Source organism: Carassius gibelio, chromosome B9 (assembly GCF_023724105.1).
Source record: "Carassius gibelio isolate Cgi1373 ecotype wild population from Czech Republic chromosome B9, carGib1.2-hapl.c, whole genome shotgun sequence".
NCBI lineage: Eukaryota > Metazoa > Chordata > Actinopteri > Cypriniformes > Cyprinidae > Carassius > Carassius gibelio.
In genome coordinates this window covers 26,655,281-26,676,183 of record NC_068404.1, presented here as the reverse complement: position 1 = coordinate 26,676,183, position 20,903 = coordinate 26,655,281, and the positions used below count along the sequence as shown (strand labels likewise).

General features: G+C 34.0%; 2 protein-coding genes across 3 annotated transcripts in view; one reads left to right on the top strand and one right to left on the bottom strand.

The window, feature by feature from the left end:
• Window positions 1-2,080: 2,080 nt before the first annotated feature.
• On the top strand, window positions 2,081-9,637 carry LOC127965143 (retinol dehydrogenase 7-like). Its single transcript, XM_052565744.1, has 5 exons — window positions 2,081-2,239; window positions 3,252-3,566; window positions 4,135-4,393; window positions 8,949-9,112; window positions 9,227-9,637. Exons 2-5 carry the CDS (start codon window positions 3,254-3,256, stop codon window positions 9,448-9,450), a joined length of 960 nt encoding a protein of 319 aa, XP_052421704.1. The 5' UTR covers window positions 2,081-2,239; window positions 3,252-3,253; the 3' UTR covers window positions 9,451-9,637.
• A 6,333-nt stretch (window positions 9,638-15,970) lies between these two features.
• Window positions 15,971-20,903, bottom strand: part of lrp2a (low density lipoprotein receptor-related protein 2a) — a 94,390-nt gene continuing 89,457 nt past the window's right edge. For both annotated transcript variants that reach the window (XM_052565536.1, XM_052565537.1), the window contains 7 exons: window positions 20,579-20,646; window positions 20,253-20,370; window positions 19,466-19,592; window positions 18,478-18,585; window positions 18,243-18,359; window positions 18,072-18,143; window positions 15,971-17,130 (listed from right to left, as the gene is read on the bottom strand). In XM_052565536.1, coding sequence (XP_052421496.1) covers window positions 16,960-17,130; window positions 18,072-18,143; window positions 18,243-18,359; window positions 18,478-18,585; window positions 19,466-19,592; window positions 20,253-20,370; window positions 20,579-20,646 — 781 coding nt within the window. In that variant the 3' untranslated portion in view covers window positions 15,971-16,959. The remainder of the gene's footprint in view (window positions 17,131-18,071; window positions 18,144-18,242; window positions 18,360-18,477; window positions 18,586-19,465; window positions 19,593-20,252; window positions 20,371-20,578; window positions 20,647-20,903) is intronic.

Sequence of the window (20,903 nt, the reverse complement as noted above, 5' to 3'; positions counted from 1 at the left end):
TGGTAACGGCTGTAAACAAAGCAGCACTGTGCTCACAAACGCTGCTTTTATAGATGGAAAAGAAATCAGACCAATCACCACAGATTAGCATCATGCAAAGGCGGGGTTTGGAAAAATGAAGCGTTGAGCAAATCGTTTGGGAGTCATTGAGCAAATAAGGTAAATATAAATGCATATTATAAGACAGTGAAAGTTTTTTTGACCTTGCATGTATGCCAAGCTTTTGTTGGGGACTCCCAAAACCAGAATATGAACTTTTCATGATAGGGGCACTTTAAGAATCCATAATTCTTCTCTGCCCATGATTTTGTCCGATTAAATATTACAAGAATAATTAACAGGTGGACAAAATAAATACTGTACTTAATAGATTAAAATACAGAAATGAGCCAGTTAGATTACAGAGCAAATAATCTCTATAGTAGCTTGTTTAATTTAGCTACTGATTAGAAACTTGAGATTTCAAACTTTGGAGTCTGAGCGCAGCATAAAACATTACCAAGATCAACTTAAGACACTTGATAAGTGGCATCTTTGCTTTGGGAGAATTTGGGAGGGTGCGTCCTATGTCAATCCTTATCATAACAGTACATTTTCAAAACCTCTGAAAGATCTGAAAATATTTATATCAGAAGGACTAAAAAAAAAAAAAAAAAAAAAAAAAAAAAGATTTTCTTGCACAACCGATCAAGAGAAACATAGATAAGTAGAGTAATAAAAGAAGTAATAGAAACACCAGTTTACTAATATACTAATATTACATTTTAGTGGATGTAAAAGGCATTTTGGTAACACTTTACAATAAGGTCCCATTAGTTAACGTAAGTAACAAAGAGCAAGACATTAATATTCTTTGTAAACTTTAGTCAATATAAATAAAACTCAAAGGCCTGAATTCTTATACTGGCAATATAAATCTTGATGTACATACCTCTAGAAAGTGAGCGAACTAGAAATGTACCTGTTCATAGAAATGATTGGATCCGTTCCTGTTGGCAGGTATATTTTTGGGTTGTCAGTCTCAAACACAGACTAAATGTATCCAATGCCAAGGACCAGTTCCTATTGCTATTTAAAGGTAAAACTATAAAAAAAAAATATATATATATATAGTTAATTTAGTTAATAAAATAAAAATTTAAATTGTTGCATTTAATCGACATAAAATACAATAAGAAATTAGAAAATTAAAACAGATCAATTAAATCTAAATATAAAAACTAATACAAATTACTTAAACTAAAATTACAATAAAAAGCTACATTTAAATGTTAATAAAACTGTAAAGAAATTTGCACACTGAAATATTTTCTATGCACTTTACTGTCCATTGCCTTATAGACATCATTTACACTAGTGTAAATGATGTTGATATGTTCATAGTTTCTGCCTATAGTGTACTTTTAAATATACACTTATAGTAATTGATACACTTTTAAATAACTTTTAAATAATTCATCTGTATAGTATGTTCATAGTACACCTATATCTGTATATCATGCTGACAGTATTTAAAATCTGTAAATTATGTCCATAATACTGCCTTATCCGTATATTTATTGTACATTTGTATCATATTTTAGACCTTGAATATTCTGTACTGACTGCTTATTGCACTTCTGGTTAGATGCTAACTGCATTTCGTTGTCTTGTGCCTTACATGTGCAATGACAATACAGTTAAACCTAATCTAATCTAAATAGTTTTTTCCTTTTTTTTTCTTGCTTGCTTTCTTTTTTTTTAACCCCTAATATATATATATATATATATATATATATATATATATATTACAGAAATTACATCATTCCTAATGAAGACTTTTGCCTGGAGTTTTTAGTGTATTATTTAATGCATAGAAAACTATACCATACTATAAACTATACCAACAGCATTACCATCTATCAGTACAAGCTTCTTTGCACTTGCAAGGGAAAAAAGTTGGAGAAAATGTATCGGACTTTCCCATTGAGACTGTCACATTTCCAACCAGCAGCCAATCATTTCGGAATCTCAGACTGCGTCTGAAAGGGATCGGCTCTTTCTGATCGTGCAGCGCCCCCTGCAGGAGCAACACGGCACAGTTATTACACAATATTGCACAATAGCGGACACTACAGGATTCCAGGAACCGGTGTCAGATGCACACGAAGCAGAAAGAACAAACACATTTCTGAAGTACTTAGACGACCTACTAGTTTCTAGCAACTGATATCTTAGAAAGCCGACATATAAAGCAAGGGTAAGTAGTCTATAAGGCAAAATTGGTTTATAGAGTTAATTTAGAAGAAAGACTCAAGTGAACAAATTCCTGTTTTTGGTCAATGCATTGTGTTTGCGAATGGGGTTTGTCAGAACATGTTCGAGTTGTCCTGCTGTCTGATCACGCGCTTTTTAATAATGGCATTTCAACACTGTAATAACTTGGTTTCTTTCTTTTATTTGTTCCAAGTTTGCAACAGTACAGTGTAAAAGTTCACAATTGTTGACATCGATTTAATTTACAGGCCCAATTAATGAAGTGGAGTCTGAATCTTTCCTGGGAATCGGTTCTTTCAAACAGTTAATGTGGACAGAACCGGTTCAGAACAGATTCCACGGTTCTTTCACCTCGAACGCAATCAAGTGATCTCGACAGCGAAATTATACTTTTTTTTTTTTTTTAAAGCTAACCTAAAATAATGAAGTAATTTGCTCGTTATAATTAAATTAAATTGTATAAAATCGAACAGTAGGTTAGTTGATTTTTATTTGCGAGATTTTACTCACGTACCGTCAAATCAGTCGCGTCTTTGGTTCATCGTAAATGCTTTTAGTAGCTATTCAAAATCAAAGTAGTCATGCTTTATTCTACATTGTTTCAAATTCCCACCAGTTCACTCGCTGCTTTCTTGGCTCATTTCGACAAGATCCGATTCAAACGAGTGATTCATTCACGATTCGAACCGTGGCTTCCGTGTGTTTAGCAATCAAACAACATTTGCTTGCACAGGCCCAATATGAATACATAAGGAAACATACACACTTGCTTTGCTACGAAATCTCTCTTTCTGATTACTTTCTGATTTACAATCTTAAGCCAAAAGTTAATGGTTCACTAGGTCATGTACTTTATGAACGGATCTTTGACCACATGCATTCTCTTTGGGTTTTTTGCATGAATATGGATCAATTTTTCTTATAAAAGCAAGTATTTATATAAATATATGAATGTATGTATGTACTTAGTATTTATTTATTTATTTATTTTGCAGAAATGTTCCTGTACATTATAGGTCTCATAGTCTGCTTCTATGTCTATCGGTGGTTCAGAGAACTGGGACGAGTTCCCAATAAATCAGAGAAGTTTGTGTACATCACAGGCTGTGACACCGGGTTTGGGAATCTCTTGGCCAAACACCTGGACACAAAGGGTTTCTGTGTCATCGCTGGCTGCTACACAGAGAAGGGAGAAGTTGAGCTGAAGAAGTCCTGCTCTGACAAACTCACAACACTTCATTTGGATGTGACTGATAATTATAGCATAAAAAAAGCTGCAGAAACCATTAAAACACTGGTGGGAGAGAAGGGTAAGTCACAGAGAGACACTGAAGACTGGAATAATTCAACTTTGCATCACAGGAATAAACTACATTTTAAAATATATTCAAATAGAAAATGACTATTTTAAATTATAATAATAGTGCACAATATTACTGTTTTTACTGTAATTTTGAGCACATAAATGCAGCCTTGGTGAGCAGAAGAGACATAATTAAAATCTAAAGTAATTAAGAATGCATTTAATATTTAATTCCTGATCTTAAATGGATGCTTTTAAAAAATGTAATGCAAGATATGACTTTAAAAGTACAATCCAAATTAAAAGAAATGAAGTTAACATATTATATCATAATTGTATGCTTTCATATTCACAATGCAGGGGGTAATGCACAATACACACACGTATTTCCAGAAACCTCAGATGATATTAAAACTCAGTATTTGAAATGTCATCTAAACAAAATTGATTTAATTGTTATTTTTAAATTTATTTAAAGTAGTTTTATCACATGTATGTCACATCACACTTCCTGTGTATTTTGCAATCTCCTGTGATGAAAGAAAATGGTTTTATTGAGTTGTGTCTGTTTGCAGGTCTGTGGGCTGTGGTCAACAACGCTGGGATCTCCTTCCCAACTGCTCCCAATGACTGGCTGGAAATTGAGGAATTCAAACAGATGATCAATGTCAATCTGATTGGGGTTGTTGCTGTCACTCTGAGCGTGTTACCGCTCATTAAGAAGGCCAAGGGCAGAGTGGTCAATGTGGCAAGTGTGCTTGGAAGGATCAGTACTCTGGGAGGAGCGTACTGCATTACTAAGTATGGAGTAGAGGCTTTTAATGACAGTCTGAGGTCAGTATGTCCAGTAACCACTTAATAAAATAACAAAAAACTGGTTAAAGAAATTAAAATTCAGTGCATTTCTCAGATACAAGCCAATATATTATTTGGGTGTGGCATATGCATTTATCAGCATATATTTTATGAATGCAAAGTCCACACAAAATGAAACCATGTTCAATTAATCATCATGATAACACGGCAACCATTCAGTCAAGTACATAGAATTTGGCAAGCATGTTGTCTGCTGTAAATGCTAACTTATTCAACGAATATCTGATTAGGCAGCACAAAGGACTGCAGCTGAAATACAGAAGCTGATAGCTTCAATTGTGAATGACCGATCATAACGAAAGTTTAAATATATGTCCAGGGAGTCTGCAAGAGGCTGTGTAGAGAACTCCCCAAAAGGTGCATTCTTGTATCAAACAATTATGCAGACTAGGATTTTAGTTTCTCTTTCCCCTGAAGACTTATGTTTCTATAAATATATGTAGTAATTAAATGTAAATTTTTGAGTCCAAACACAGGGCAACAAGACAATCTTAAGACACATGTAAAATGTTGTTTACAATGCCTTAAAAAAGCTGTTATTAAGCTTCATTTATTTCCTATTATAATATGTATTCATATTTTGAATTAGCTTTTATTTTTATATTTTCAGGTTTGCCCATACGTTTAAGCAATTTTGTTACACCCACACACACTACCGGTCTAAGTTTAAGTTTGGGATCAGTAACACTTGTATGTTTTTTAAAGAAGTCTTTTATGCTCATCAAGGATGAATTTATTTGATCAAATATACAGAAAAAAAGGTAATCTTGCAAAATTTTATTACAATATAAAATAATGGTTTCTATTTTAATATCCTTTAAAATGTTATTTATTTCTGTTATGCAATGCTAAATTTCCATCAACCGTTACTCCAGAATAAAGTGTCTCATGATTCTTAAGAAATCATTGTAATTGTCACGATCTGTCACTGAAAACTTGGGAAAGCATAGAATATCCAAATGTAGTTTATTAGTCCCAAAACAAAGATAAAAAAAGCAGAGCAAAAACACTGGCAAGATGTATTTCACAAACACAGAATCAATAAAACACAAAGAAACCGAAGCAATACTGCAGCAACAAAAGACTAAGTGAGCATGGTTATTTATATTACTGTGAGCTAATGGGTAAATCAATCAATCAATCAATCAATCACCTTTATTTATATAGTGCTTTAAACAAAATACATTGCGTCTAAGCACTGAACAACATTCATTTGGAAAACAGTGTCTCAATAATGCAAAATGATAGTTAAAGGCAGTTCATCATTGAATTCAGTTATGTCATCTCTGTTCAGTTGAAATAGTGTCTGTTTTTATTTGCAATCAAGTCAATGATATCGCTGTAGATGAAGTGACCCCAACTAAGCAAGCCAGAGGCGACAGCGACAAGGGACCGAAACTCCATCGGTGACAGAATGGAGAAAAAAACCTTGGGAGAAACCAGGCTCAACAGCCTGGTAATGGAAATAATAATAAGTGCAAGGGGTGATGGGAACTGAAGTTCCAAACAATGATCCAGAAGCGTGCCCTCTGGTGGCTGTCAAGTGCACACCAGCTGCTGGCTGTGAAAGTAATGATTTATTATTAGAATTATCAATGTGGGCAACAGGTGTGCAGGAAACTGCATACTTTTTTCAGGATTTTTTGATTAATAAAAAGTAAAAAAAAAAAAAAAAGGAACAGCATTTATCCAAAATAGTAATCTTTTCTAACAATAGAAATCTTCTTAAAAATGTAACACATACTAGCTAATTAAAAGTTTTATTTAAAAAAAGAAAGAATAAAAATGTACTGACCCCAAACTTTTGAACTATAGTATATATTATTAGAAAAATATTTCTATTTTAAATAAATGTTCTTCTTTTCTTTTTATTCATCAAAGAATTCTGAAAAAAGTATCACAAGTTCGAAAAAGAAAAAATCTTAAGCAGCACAACAGTTTCCAGCACTGATAATAAATCTGCATTTTAGAATGATTTCTGAAGGATCATGTGACACTGAAGACTAGAGTGTATGTATCTGTTTGAATGTATCTTAAAATAGAAAAGCATTATTTACATCATGAAAAATGTTCACAATAATATAGCTGCAAGCATCAATAACGGGACCAAGCACTACAGAAGCAAGCTTCAGAAGAACGTCAGGAATGAGTAATTAAAACTTTTAAGATTATTTTAGGCAAAATGGATTGAAAACAATAAACACAACAACTAGTAATAGGATTTATTGGCTTATCACGTGTAACCAATAGGTGGCGCTGTTACCAAATTAGTGTGAAATGGTCAGTGTGAGTTGACAATGACACATACAATGTTTGGTGCAAAAATGTCAAAGCTTTGCTGAGATACAGCCTCAAATGCATGTTGGCATCCTTCCAGCAAATTCGTTGATGCTCTAAATGAGAACCGTTTCATATATCGAAACGAAATCCATATATTTTAGGTGGCTCAGTCTTAAGATGATATGATTCAATTTTGGTGAAAATCGGACCAACGGTTGATGAGGAGTTCGAAAAAGTAGGTTTTGACTGAAAATCAAGATGGCGGACAAGAAGTTTGGCCAAATAAGGAAAACTTGGTATCTATGTTCTTGGCTTGACCCAAGGAATCTATTAAAACCAGCTACATTTCAATAGCCAGATTTATTCAAAAGTTATTAGCCTTTTTGAAAAAAATAAAAATAACTTTTGACCACTATGTGGCGCTGTTTCGAAATATTTTGAGTACCTTCAGGGGATGGTGTTGATGGCACATTCTGAGTTTCATAATATTTCACCAATGCATTTGTTTAGTATAGCATTCTATTTCAGAAAACTGCATTGAAGTCAATGGGAATTTCATGTTTTGTTCTATTATAGCGCCACCAAGAGGCTAAGTCCCACCATTTTTTATGTGTCATCAGAGTGAGACCATACATATGTGTGTCAATTTTGGTGAAAATATCTCAATTCACTTCAGAGTTATAGACATTTATATGAAGAAACACGTAAAAAATGACTGACTCTTGACTTTGATTGAATATTACTACCTCTTACTATCAATATTTTCGCATTTGGGCATTGGTGTTTAGCTATCGACCTATGTTTTCGAACTTCTGACGGTGGTTTCATCTCGATCAGACAAGCGGTTTCGAAGATATAGCCAAATGGTTTTTAAGCGCTAAATCACAAGGCTACACAAACCGTAAGGCGAAACCTAGCATGTTTGGTATCGTAGGACTCAGTAAGGTTTCAGGAGTCTAATTAGATGAGTCTCGTGAAAATAAGTCGACCACACCCAAAGTTATTAACATTTTAAAAAATATCACCACTAGGTGGCGCTGTTTCAAAACTTCTCACGCTCCTTCAGGACATTGTGATGATGACCCATACCATGTTTCGTAAAACAATCCGTTGATGCATTTAAAAAATACAGCATTGTAGCACAAAATTCAAAATGGCCGACAGTCAAAACGGCCGAAATGGTAAAATGATTTTTGGACAAACTGTTTAGATGTTATAAGCGAAAATAGCAATTTTTTAAATTTCCGGACCAGTAGGTGATGCTGCACCGAAACGCAGTATGTAGCCTCAGGTCATGCTTGTTATGACATGTACCAAGTTTGGTCTGAATACGATAAATCGTTGCAGAGATACAGCCTTACGACTGTTTTTGTAAGCGCTACGTAAAATTAGTTTGAGCGTTTATCAAAAACGGTTTGACAAATCAATTTGAGTTGCATAACTTTTGGTCAGCACTGACTGAAGATGATCTGGTTCAATTTTCGTGTGAATCAGACAAACCGTCTAGGACAAGTTCGAAAAAGTATGTTTTTCAAAAAATTCTAAATGGCGGCCATATTTCTATAATGGAAAATGACTTCATAGGGTGCAATCAAATCGGCATGAGCTCAGAAATCAGAGGAATGGGGAATCAGAGGAATTGATTGGCCTTACGGTTAAAAAGTTATTAACAAAATTAAAGTGAAATTTTGGACAGTTGGTGGCGCTAGAGGGAATGTCTCACACACCAAAATTTGTGTACTTAATGTTGGCACTCTATCAGAATATCTAACCATTACAACTTTCCCACATTCGGTTCTATGGGCTGCCATAGACTACCAGTCGGAAGAATAATTATAATAAGAACGGGAACAAACACAATAGGGTCCTACGCACCTTCGGTACTTGGCACCTAATTATAATTTTTTTCCCCTGTATTTTTGATCAAATGAATGCAGCCTTGATGAGCATAAGAAACTCCTTAAAAAAAATATATAAATATAAAATATATATATAAAAAAATATATATATAAATAATATATATAAATATAAAATTAAGAAACATATATACAGTGTATATATATTACAATGTACAAATGTAATTAGGGAAGTTGAAATTGACCACCAAACCAACAATATTACCACACTCCATTCTTTCATATCTGTAAATTTTATCTGTTTATCTTTATCTCTACTTTTCCTGTGCTTGTATCCTGATTATTGCTGCTTTTGACTGTTAAATGTGTTTCTCCAGGAGGAACATGGCACCATTTGGAGTGAAGGTTTTATGCATCGAACCCGGATTATTCAAAACAAGCGTTACTGACTCTGCTATCTTTGAGAGCCATTTGCAGAGATTATGGAATAAATTGCCTCAGCAGGTCAAGGATGAGTACGGCAGTGATTACATAGACAGAAGTGAGTTTAAATACATTTACCCCTTTCAGATAACAGTCACACTCCCAAACTGCTTGCAGTACTAGTTCTGAAAGCTAATACACATTCCTTATGTCCCTATGGTTGTGTTTGCAGCAAAGACAGTGGTTAAGGAGAGGTATGAGAAGATGCTGGATTCAGATTTGATGAAGGTGGTCAGCTGTATGGAGCATGCAGTGGCTGCGGTCCATCCTCGGACCAGATATTCTCCAGGCTGGGATGCCAAGATCTTCTGGCTGCCTCTCTCCTACATGCCCACCTTCATCTCGGATGCTGTAGTCTTAAAAGATGCTGTTAAACCAAAAGTGTCAGTTCTGTAAGGATAAACAGTCAGTTTTCTCTATGCTGCAGTTATGGATGGAATAAACCATTTTTCCACTTTCAGGGGGATGTATGGTTAGTAATGAGCAAAAATAAATATTTTTTTTATTTGAACAAAAATGTAATTTCAACAGGATCTATTTTTCAACAGCATTTAGATTGTAGAAATAAATTGAATGTAGATCATCTTGACTTTTACATTTTATGCATTAATTTTTTAACTCAAAAAACACAAACATTGCAAAAACATTGCATTTTCAAGCAAACAGCGTGCCCAAAATATTTGTGCAAGATTACAGTATATTTTCGCTTAATGGATAAAATTTTCTGAAAACAATTGCTAGTAAAAAATCATCATCATCAATAAACATGAAAGGTATCCTAATTATAAAATGACCCACAGTTAAAACTTTATTGTACATTTTTACAATATTGCATATAAATAAAAACAACATTTGAAAATGTTTTCTATAACACTTTTGGAGAGTTTAAGATTTTCTAGATCACAAAGAGATATTTTACCTTTTACAGCATTTCAAACTTTCCTATGCAGTACAAAATACTCTTATTATTATATAAAATATCTCAACTTTCTTTAGAGAATATTAAACAAGTGATATAATTATTTAAGCACAAAACTGAACACTTTTCTTAAAATTTTATGTGACATACAGAGTAACTTTATCATACTAGTGAAGCCTGTGTTCTTCAATCAGCTAAATCCAAACCTGTCAAAGTGTCATTACACCACCTATTTTGACCACAGATTTAGTAATACATGGAAACACAACTAAATATTGAATGTTTAGAAGCCAAAGTAGTCCTTATGGTTTATTGCACAACCTCAGTGAATGTACTATTGCGTTTGGTGCCCTTTGACCCTGCAGTCCGTCTGTGACCCTTGAACTCATTATCGCACTGGGATCAGAACAGCAGTGGGAATCAGGAGTTCAGGAACAAAAGATCTGCTGGTTTTCACACTGAAGGAGTACTGATAACTGCTCATTGTACATTTGTCAGTTCTGAACACAATCCGATATTTTGTCTTTATCTTATTATTGTAGAAGACAAAGCAGGAATTAATGTGTGCATGGTTTGTTAATGAAAATGTCATTATTCAAAGCTATTAAATTTGCAATAAACTTTTCCAAATAAACATTGACAGAGAAATGAGGGGTCGTACAATTACAGTTGCGACGACAACTATTGCCTGTTGAATGATCTGTCTACAATTACGTTTTTGTTTGGCTTTTATATTAAACCTATAAATTATAAATGTTTAGTTTCTATATATAGCAAATAGTCTATACTCCAAAAAAATGTATCATCCAATTTTGCATTAAGCTTATTTTGTAAACCAACGAGAACCTTAAAGAAAAGCGTGCTTTGTTCGCAGTAATTTTAATTGCAACTATATTAATAGTTTAACATGTATGTTTATTTATTTTATTTTTTAATCGAAATGTAGCGTTATGTTGTTTGTGAGAATCGGACAGCCAAGCATTGTGTTTCTCCATTTGACCGCAGGGTTGTGCACTATAATCAGTTTTAATCTGGTCAGTCCTTCATGCGTATAAACTTTCACACAGTTGCACGACAAACTCGTTTGAGCTAACTACTAAATAGGAATCTGCCAGCCACACTCTTTCTGTCTGAGTGAGGACGCCAAGGGTACATTCAAATCTAACATTTTCTCTCAAAGTGTTGTCACAACTTTTGCTTCCCTGTATTTTCTTTAAAAGTTAATAATGTATGAGAATGTGGTGAGAATGTGAACACCATCTCTTAAAATTCAGCTGGAGAAAAAAACACCTAAATACATAAAATAAAATACGTAAATATCTACATAAAAAACCCACTTAATTTGTGTATATATATATATATAAATATATATATATATATAAATGAATTGTTAAAAAACAATTTTAAAGCATTCACATAAAATTCTAAATAAAATCTATAAATAAATGTATATAAATACCAAAAAATGTATAAATTGACAAAAACTAATTAATGTTCAAATATTTCTGCAATTATTTATTGAATAATTAATGAAAGTGGGGTCAAATGTCACAGTATTATTGTAATAACAATAACTGTTACAATTGCATTTACCGAGGTATGTATTTAAAGGTAAGAAAAATGTGGAATAAAAAAATGAGAGAAAAAGTCTTAAATTATGGACATGTATAGTAAATCTATTTTTTCAAGTTCTATTCTGTGTTAATAACATTGGATTTCTCAGTGCAGTGTTTTTGTAAACTATAGTGTAAGTGAAATTTTCTTCTAAAATGAGCACTTTTCGGTGTAGGTTCAGTAAATTCACTTTAGTGTCAATGAATAGCCAAGGTTCTTTTCATTGCCATTAAAGTGAATTAGTTGAACGTAAACATGGGAGCCAATTAAAAAAAGAAGAAGAAGAAAAAGAACAATTTAATATTTTGATTGCTGAAATAAGCTTTCCATGTATGTATGGTTTATTAGGATATAATTGGCTGAGATATTTGAAAATCTGGAGTCTGAGAGTGCAAAAAAAAAAAAAAAAAAAAAATTCACCATATTGAGAACATCCAAATGAAGTTCTTAGCAATGCATATTACTAATCAAAAATTAAGTTTTTATATATTTACAGTAGGTACTTTACAAAATATATTCATGGAACATGATCTTTACTTAATATCCTAATGATTTTTGGGATCAAATAAAAATATATTATTTTTGATATATATATATATATATATATATATATATATATATATATATATATATATATATATATATATATATATATATATATATATATATATATATATATATATTTCATTCATTCAGTCATTTATTTCCTCCACAAATATAAACATATTTATTTTATTCATGCATGTATTGATGTATTCAGTTATCTGTTTAATGATTTATTTATATAGCCTATTTCAAGAGCTGGAAAGGTCGGTGTTTATCCAAGACCTCTTCATCCATCCCTTCCGCAGGTGCTCTTCTGCGCGGATCTGCTGCTGTTCTCTGGCCGATCTGGCGCTCGTCGTCGCGGTCTGGTCTGCGAAAGCGGCTTCGGTCTTGTTTTCACGTGTCTCCCGGAACCTGGTGCCTCCAGACTGCGCGCGGCGGCCTCCCCCGGACTCGAGACGCTTCTGCTCAATGTTACCGACAGCGCGAGCGTCGAGAGTGCGCTGGAGCGCGTGCGCAGCGAGACCGGGGAGAGAGGTGAGACGGACAGTCAGATAGGGTGCCAGCTCGAGTCAAGCACAGCGAGAGATAAAGGCGAGATACAGGCACTTTGACGACCACACAGCCCTCAGACCAACTCATAAATCTGCAGCCCTTTGGACAAGCGCTTTTAGTTGACCTGGAGGAGCATCTTCAGCCGAATGCCATTCTCATACCAAAGCTGCATCATTTATTACAGAACGACTGACTTTTCTCATAATGCGCACCTGACATGTTTGCAGACTTCAGTGACCTTTGCCCTTAAGGATAAGTCAGTCCAAAATTAATATTTGCTGACAGTTTAGTCACTTTTAGGCCATCAAAGATGTAGATGAGTGTGTTTCTTCATTAGGGGCCAGTTTGCCGCCATGTTAAGACTGTCTTAAGAACTAGTTTGACCAACTAGAAGTTGCCAAGGGGTAATCAGTCTTACTTTCCCAATACAAATAAAACTAATCTACCTTTTTTGAATCTTCTGAATCTGAACTGAATTAAAATAGCAATGACCAGTCTCGAAGAAAAAATTGAAATAAAATTAAGAATAGTCTAAACAGTTTATGCAACCGGCCCCTAAACAGATTTTTGGAAGTTTAGCCTTGCATCACTTGTTCACCAATGTATGCTCTGCAGTGAATGGGTGCCGTCAGAACGAGAGTCCAAACAGCTGATAAAAGCATCACAATAATCTGTATGACTCCTTTAAAAAAAATAATAAATAATAATAATATCTTGTGAAGTGCAAAGCTGTTAATTATTTTAAAGAAGTTTATGGCATTTTAACTTGAAACAGTTGCTTCTGGATAAATTATAAATCCAAAAATCCATAATAACGCTTCCTCCAGTAAAAAAAAAAAAAGTTAATTTTCTGTTGTTATCTCACATCAAAATCCACCAAAATATTTGTTTAGAGCTGTTTAGGACTGTTTTGATCTGTGCATATGTTTCTTTTAATTTATCTCGGCTGTGACATCTTTTAACTGAAGAAAGCAATCTTATGGAGAGGACTCATATTTTATTTGTAAGCAACAGTTAAAATGAAGTTAAAATGTCTTAATGATAGATTTGTTTCTTACAAACATGCAGTTTTTCTCTTCTCAAGACATTAACTGGTCTGGAGTGCTATGGATCACTTTTGGATTACTTTTATCAGCTGTTTGGACTCTCATTCTGACGGCACCCATTCACTGCAGAGCATCCACTGGTGAACAACTAATGCAATACAACATCTTTCCAAATCAGTTTCAAAACTAAATTGTGTGATTTGCATGTTCTTATATTTTCATGTCTGTTGGGTTTGGTGAAGAACGCTGTCATCTCGGTCCTGGAGGACTTTAAGAAGGTTCTGGACAGAAACCTTTCAAAATGTAATATATGAATATTCCATTCATTTAGTCTGATTAATAAACCCTAAGCTCACATTAATGTACATAATCACGTTATGTACATTAAAGGGTACATAACAAACACAGTTTCACCTAATCTCATGTTAATCTTGAGTACCTATAGAGTAGAACTGCATCCTTCATATAACCAAAAACTCTTTAGTTTGATCATATTTGTAAAAGAAAAATACAACTTTCCGATTCTTTCCGGAAAAACCGAGCTCCTGGAGGCGTGCCGTGAGCGGAGCTATAATACTGATGTTTCGTGTTTTTCCATTAACATACAGTATCTACACTTATGTGCTGATTTCCAAAAGAAATACAGAAATCTGATGCAATTGTACTTACATGAATGGGGTCTTTTATCAGAGGGACGGTTCCTTGTTTTAATAGCGAATGATGTGCAAATCCAGCGTCGACTTGGGCCTTGTTTATAAAACATTCGTCACTCAAATGACCAGAACACACAAACCCACTTGATACACTCCAGTGGCTGCCCCAGAAAAACAAACTGTATCCACTGTTCATGTGGGTTCTTGGGGAAGCTGAACACAGTAAACCTTCCCTCACATCCAAAAGCTCACTTATTTGGAGGCATTTTCCAACAAATCCAATGCAGCGCTGGCGACGATTTTGAAGCGCGTTGATGTGCGCGGTCTTGCTCTCCTGTCCAAAGTGTGCGCGGGCGCGCTTTTCCGGGAGAAATGCTCATATAAAGAGTTCCGCTATTGTCTACGTCATTAGATCCACGATCAAAAAAAGAAGAAGAAAAAAAAAAAACCGCCAAGACGTGTACCAACCCGGAAGTAAGATTTTCAGCACAGAAATTCTCACTGATTCTACTAAATTATTTTTTTAAAACTTCGGCCATGTTTAGCATGATAATCCATCTCTTTAACACAGTGAACAACTCTGAATACACAAAAACACCATTGTACTCTGCACAATTACTCCTCACTCAATTTCTTCAATCCTCTCAATCAGCACTAAGCTCAGAGAGTTCTTCAAGTCTTCTTTGTAACCAGTATCACCTCTATATAGTGTTCCTGTAGCTCAACTGGTAGAGCTTTGCTTATCAAGCGCAAACCCAAGGTTGGGGGTTTGATTCCCCGGGAACACATGATAGGTAAAAATTGCTTGAATGCACTGTAAGTTGTTTTGGATAAAAGCATCTGCTAAATGCACACATTTAATTTTAAATTATATATATATATATATATATATATATATATATATATATATATATATATATATATGTGTGTGTGTGTGTGTGTGTGTGTGTGTGTGTGTGTGTGTGTGTGTGTGTGTGTGTGTGTGTGTGTGTGTGTGTGTGTTGTACATCAAAAAAGCCATTTTTTATAAAACAAATTTATTAGATTTTTCACAGCAGCATTAATTTGTTTCCAGTTCCTTTCTACAGTAACATAATCAACATGTCAAGATGAATAAATTCATAATATACATATTTTTTAATATTCAAAATCATTTAAAATATAATGACTTCACAGCCCATGCACTTCATCAGAAGGGAAAGTACGTATGAAAAGCCCTTGAAACGCTGCTGGGACATCAGAGATAATCACATGCACATAAACCGGGGAATTTCAAGTATTATTTCAATATTTAAAACAGGAGTGGTGTGCCTTCTATTTCTAATAAAATGTGTTTATAGTGGAATATGTCACTGCATTATCATACTTTCAGACTTTCTGTAGTGAGAGTCCCTTTCTCTGCATGGCATATTTGGAGTAGTTCACCATTTCTGTAATTATTTCCTCATCCTGATGTCATTTGAAACCCAAATGCTGTTATTTTGAAGAAAATAAGCAGATCTTTATCATGCAATTTGGTGTCAGTTCCTTATATTTATTGTACAATTTCATATAAATGTAAATAATTACAATTTAAAAAAAAAAAATTGGGCAAACTATTCCTTTAATAGCTCTCAGTAGATCTGCACATGAGTGATATCTCAGACATAATGTGATGCTTTTGCTCTTTTTCTTGAATCTGGCCACTCCACAATTGAGGTATAAGTACGATAGTGATGCATATGCGCTGTTTTCTCAGTGGTGAAAACTTTAAAGGAATAGCTCACCTAAAAATGAAATATTTCACTGGAGGAAGAATTATTATGGATTGTGAACTGGTATTTTAGCTGGAAAGTTAAAAACACCCTAATGATGGCTTTGTTTCTTACAAACACACAGCTTTTCGATAATTTTTGATGTTAATCGATGGACTGGAGTGTTGTGGATTATTGTGATGTTTTTATCAGCTGTTTGCAGTCTCATTCTGACGGCACCCTTTCACTGCCATTGGTGAGCGAGTGATGGAATGCTACATTTCTCCAAATCTGTTCTGATGAAGAAACTAACTCATCTACATCTTGGATGTCCTGAGGGTGATTTTTAATTTTTGAGTGAACTATTCCTTTACAAATAATCCGATCATATGTCAAAGTCTCAGCTGGCTCTCAAAGCACTTTTACTCAGTATTGCTGGCATATGTGTGTGTGTTTGTGCGAATCTCCAGGAATAAGTAATAATCAATTTTTCTAAAATAACATCTGACCAGAGGATATTATCAAACAAAATCTTTTCAATTTACAAATGTACAAAATATTCATAACATTCTCCTTCAGCAGCATCAGTGCAAAGATATACAAATATGACTTCACAATAATAAAAAAAAGAATCATACAACATGAATTGGCATACAAAGTATCAGAAGGCAAAGTCTCTTTTCTGTAGGCTATACAAACATTTCATCTATTCTCATCTATACTTTTTTTGTTTGTGTTTCAAAAATAATCTTAAATTGATTTCTGTCATATGCAGGCTGCTTATAAAAATAGATTCTGTGCAAAGGGAGTTTTTCTTTGTATTTTCCCGTGTGTGGTGGTCATATTTCACTGTCCTCTTTAACCAGGTTGGCCGTGTCTGTAAAGGTGTCCTCCGTCGGTGAATAGGCGCTCAGTTTCTCTCGTTTTTGAGGTTTGGGAGGAGGAACGAAAGGAGACGGCTGTGATGAAGAGCTGGCGTCTGCAGCTCCACGCGTCTGCTCATCCTGCATCTGACACATGCGCAGCATTCTCACATTAACACCCGTATTCTGGGTAAAACTTTATTCTGGAAATAACTTTTACATGCTTTACAGCAATGGGAATATTCCTGTCCACATGCATTTCATTTCTCCTGTGGAAATGCTGGTGATGGTTTATTACGATAAATTTTAGTGACAAAGTCAAATAAAATCAGCAGTGTTATTTTAGTATTATTGATATGCTATTAGAATAAGAACTGTTTTTTTTTTTTAAATGACATTTTCTGTTTTCATTTTAACTCCCAAGTTTCAGTAATTTTAGTTTATTTAATTTTAATAAAAAGAGAATTTAAAATTACTATGGTAAAAACTGAAATACAGATGAATAGAATCTGAAAAAAAAAGATTTTTTTTTTTTTACAAAATTTCCAAAACCTAACCTAAAATGAAATGGAAAACAAATTTAAAATATGAATAAATGCTATAACAGTATATAAAAAAACATATTTTAGCCAGCTTTATTTAAAATAATTAATTTTTAATTTTATATGGTTTTTAATTTTAGCTAATGATAACAACTCTGAAGAGTATAATCAACTTCTATATATATATATATATATATATATATATATATATATATATATATATATATATATATATATATATATATATATATATATATATATGTTGTGCTCCTTTGTCAATATGTATCTATTAAATATAGATTTGTTCTGACTTATATACTAATTTTGATCAATGCTATAAACTTGGCATTGTGTACTATTAATATTTTGCCAATATTTGTAAATCACTTTCGATAAATGAGTTTGCTTAAACAAAATGCAAACATAATACTTGTGTTTCCTTGATCGCTTGACTTTCTACAATTGTCTGTTTCTTCTTTCACTCAATATTACTTTTGTTTAGAAGTGAAGTTATAAATTAATGTTAGCTTAGTCAGGTCTACTCACCTCTGAATATGTAGGGTTTTCAAATGTTGTGCTTGGCTTCAGTTTTCTTTTAAAGAAACTCCATTTGGACTCCTGCAAGAAAATAAAATAAAATAAAATAAACACGGACGCATGATGGAGAAACAACAGAAATAATTACTGAATTGTGGACAAATGTTCAGAAGTTCCCACCTCTGTGGTTGTTAGCTCTGCAGGTCTGCTCTTCACCTCCACTGCCTGTTCATGAGCATTAAACACAGGGTTTGAGAAGTTATTCTCCACCTGGTCACCGCTGACGTTCACAGTGACCTGTATGAAGCACAGAAACACAACACTCAGCATAAGACCCGCTCAGGTCGAACATGTTTGATTAATACCGTTAGCAATGTCTAGAAGGTTATGAAATGCTTTCGAGAAGGAAATATACCTGTGTCGCGTGTATTACAGCTGGATCACTGGATGGGCCGGCTGCAGTCGAGTACAGAGGATTCTCAAATGTGATTGGCTGCCTGCCAGAGTCTGCGAAATTCTCATCCTAATAATAAAAACCAGAGAATCCAGATCAGACACAAACCAATGCTTCAACACACAGCTAGCTAGCTAGAATGAAATCATTGAGGTGACTGAAATCTTAGATTATTAACAAATAACTGTTTACTTGGCATTAAGCTGATTTCCATTAAACATTGTAGGGTTGGTAAGATTTTTTTTTACTGTTCCTAAATGGCTATTTTGCTCACAGAGGCTACATTTATGTGATCAAAAATACAATAAAAACAGTAATATTGTAAAGTATTATTGCAATTTTAAATAATTGTTTTCTATGTAAATATATTTTAAAATTTTATTTATTCTTGTGATGCAAACGCTGAATTTTCAGAATCATTCCACCAGTTTTCAGTGTCACATGATCTTCAAGAATCACTCTAATATGCAGATTTGCTGCTCAAGAAACATTTCATTATTATCAATATTGTGCTGATTCATATTTTGGTGGAAACTGTGATGAACAGAATGTCCAAAAGAACAGCATTTATACAATTATAAATGTATAACTTTATAAACTTTTTGTCACTTTTGATCAAATTAATGCATAATTTTCTAATAAAACACATTTTATTGACCCCAAACTTGTGAATGATAGAGTAAGTGTTCATTTAATTATTGCCACTGTCTCATTTGAAAAACTCATATTAGTGGAGCACTACTTTTAACATCTTAATTAGACCATTGTGATTAATGATAGACAGAATCCCATTAGAAACTATTGCAAAAGAGGTAACATTAACACTGCGGCCAAAAGGTCAACCAGGGATTTTACGCCTCAATGATAAGTCAAGAAAAATGTGCTGAGTGCCCTTAACAATCCAGGAGGCAGAGGTTACTGTTAAATCGAGACAAAAGAGCACATTTACCAGCTGCATGGCCCTGTCGATGAACGACACTCCCAGAGTCTGAGGCTCCAGGTCCATCGTCACATTGTCCCCAGAATGAAACGACACTCCGTTCCCTGTGTCTGCCGACTTCACCAGGCTGCTCAGACTGAGAGAACCAGACAAACAGCAGCAGCACATGAGAATCATACCAAATCAAACTCAATATATGGAATTTTCACAAAGAAAAGTTCAATTTAATGAATTGTTTCACATAAATATAGCGACCGGATCAGTAAAGAACTTGAAAAACACATTATTGTAAGACATATGATTTGTTAAGATAAAAAGTTGTTCCGGTTCAGTCTGTTAATAAATATCATGTTCTTAATATTAAGCTGTTTCTGTGAGTCTTCCTCATCCCAGTAAGATAATGCAACCGCTCGGATGCAACAATCAATCCCAGTGGCCTGAAACTACTTCAATCTGGGAGATATGCATACGCAATAAAGGCCCACTCTCAAAATATTATAACTTTCATTTCTACTTTTTAAATCATCGAAACATTTAGACTTTATTCTCATAATATTTCGACTTTATTCTCAAAGTATTGCAACTTTATTCTCATAGTATTATGATTTTATTCTCATAATATTTATTCTCAAAGTATTTTGACTTTATTCTCGAAACATTTCGACTTTATTCTCATAATATCTGTGTACTCATATATTCATTGATGCACTAAAAGCACAAGAAGACTAGCTGCTTAAACTGAAGTCATACAATATGAATTCATATAGCTGAACTGTAGGCAGTTTTTGTGTTGTACCTGGGTAGTTTAGGCATTGACGGGATGAGAGAGCCGGTGCGCTTGTAGTTGAGGAAAACTCCCACAACCAGAGCTCCAGTGATCAGAATAATTACCACTGCTAACAGGACGGTCACAGCTACACACACACACACACACACACACACACACACAGTATGTAAGACAGATAAGTGCAGTCTCAGTATTCATTTGAAATTAACTTGCGTAACAAGACGGATAGAGTAATTAGAGTTGATAAATAACAGCATCACATGTTACAAACCGTGAGTAAATGTATTTACGATGAAAGAGTTGTTTAACTAATGAACAAGGAAGGGTTTGTTTACCTGTTCCTGCAGGAGCAGCTCTAGACCGCCCCATTTCACAGAAACTACCCGAGTAACCGTATGGACACCTGAGGAGCATAAACACTGAACCGTTACAGACAATCTACAGTACAGCTTTGACAACAATTATTCTTTCTACAAACTGATACTCACTGCATATTTTTAGATTTTCATGATGAATTTCATTTGTGTTCACGCAGTCATACTGTATTTGTGACTATTGCATTTATTGCATTTATATGTTGCAGAAGTTCAGGAGTCATATGGAAATGTTTTTTTTAATTGCAATATTTATCGAATTATAAAAAAAATTAAATTATGTATT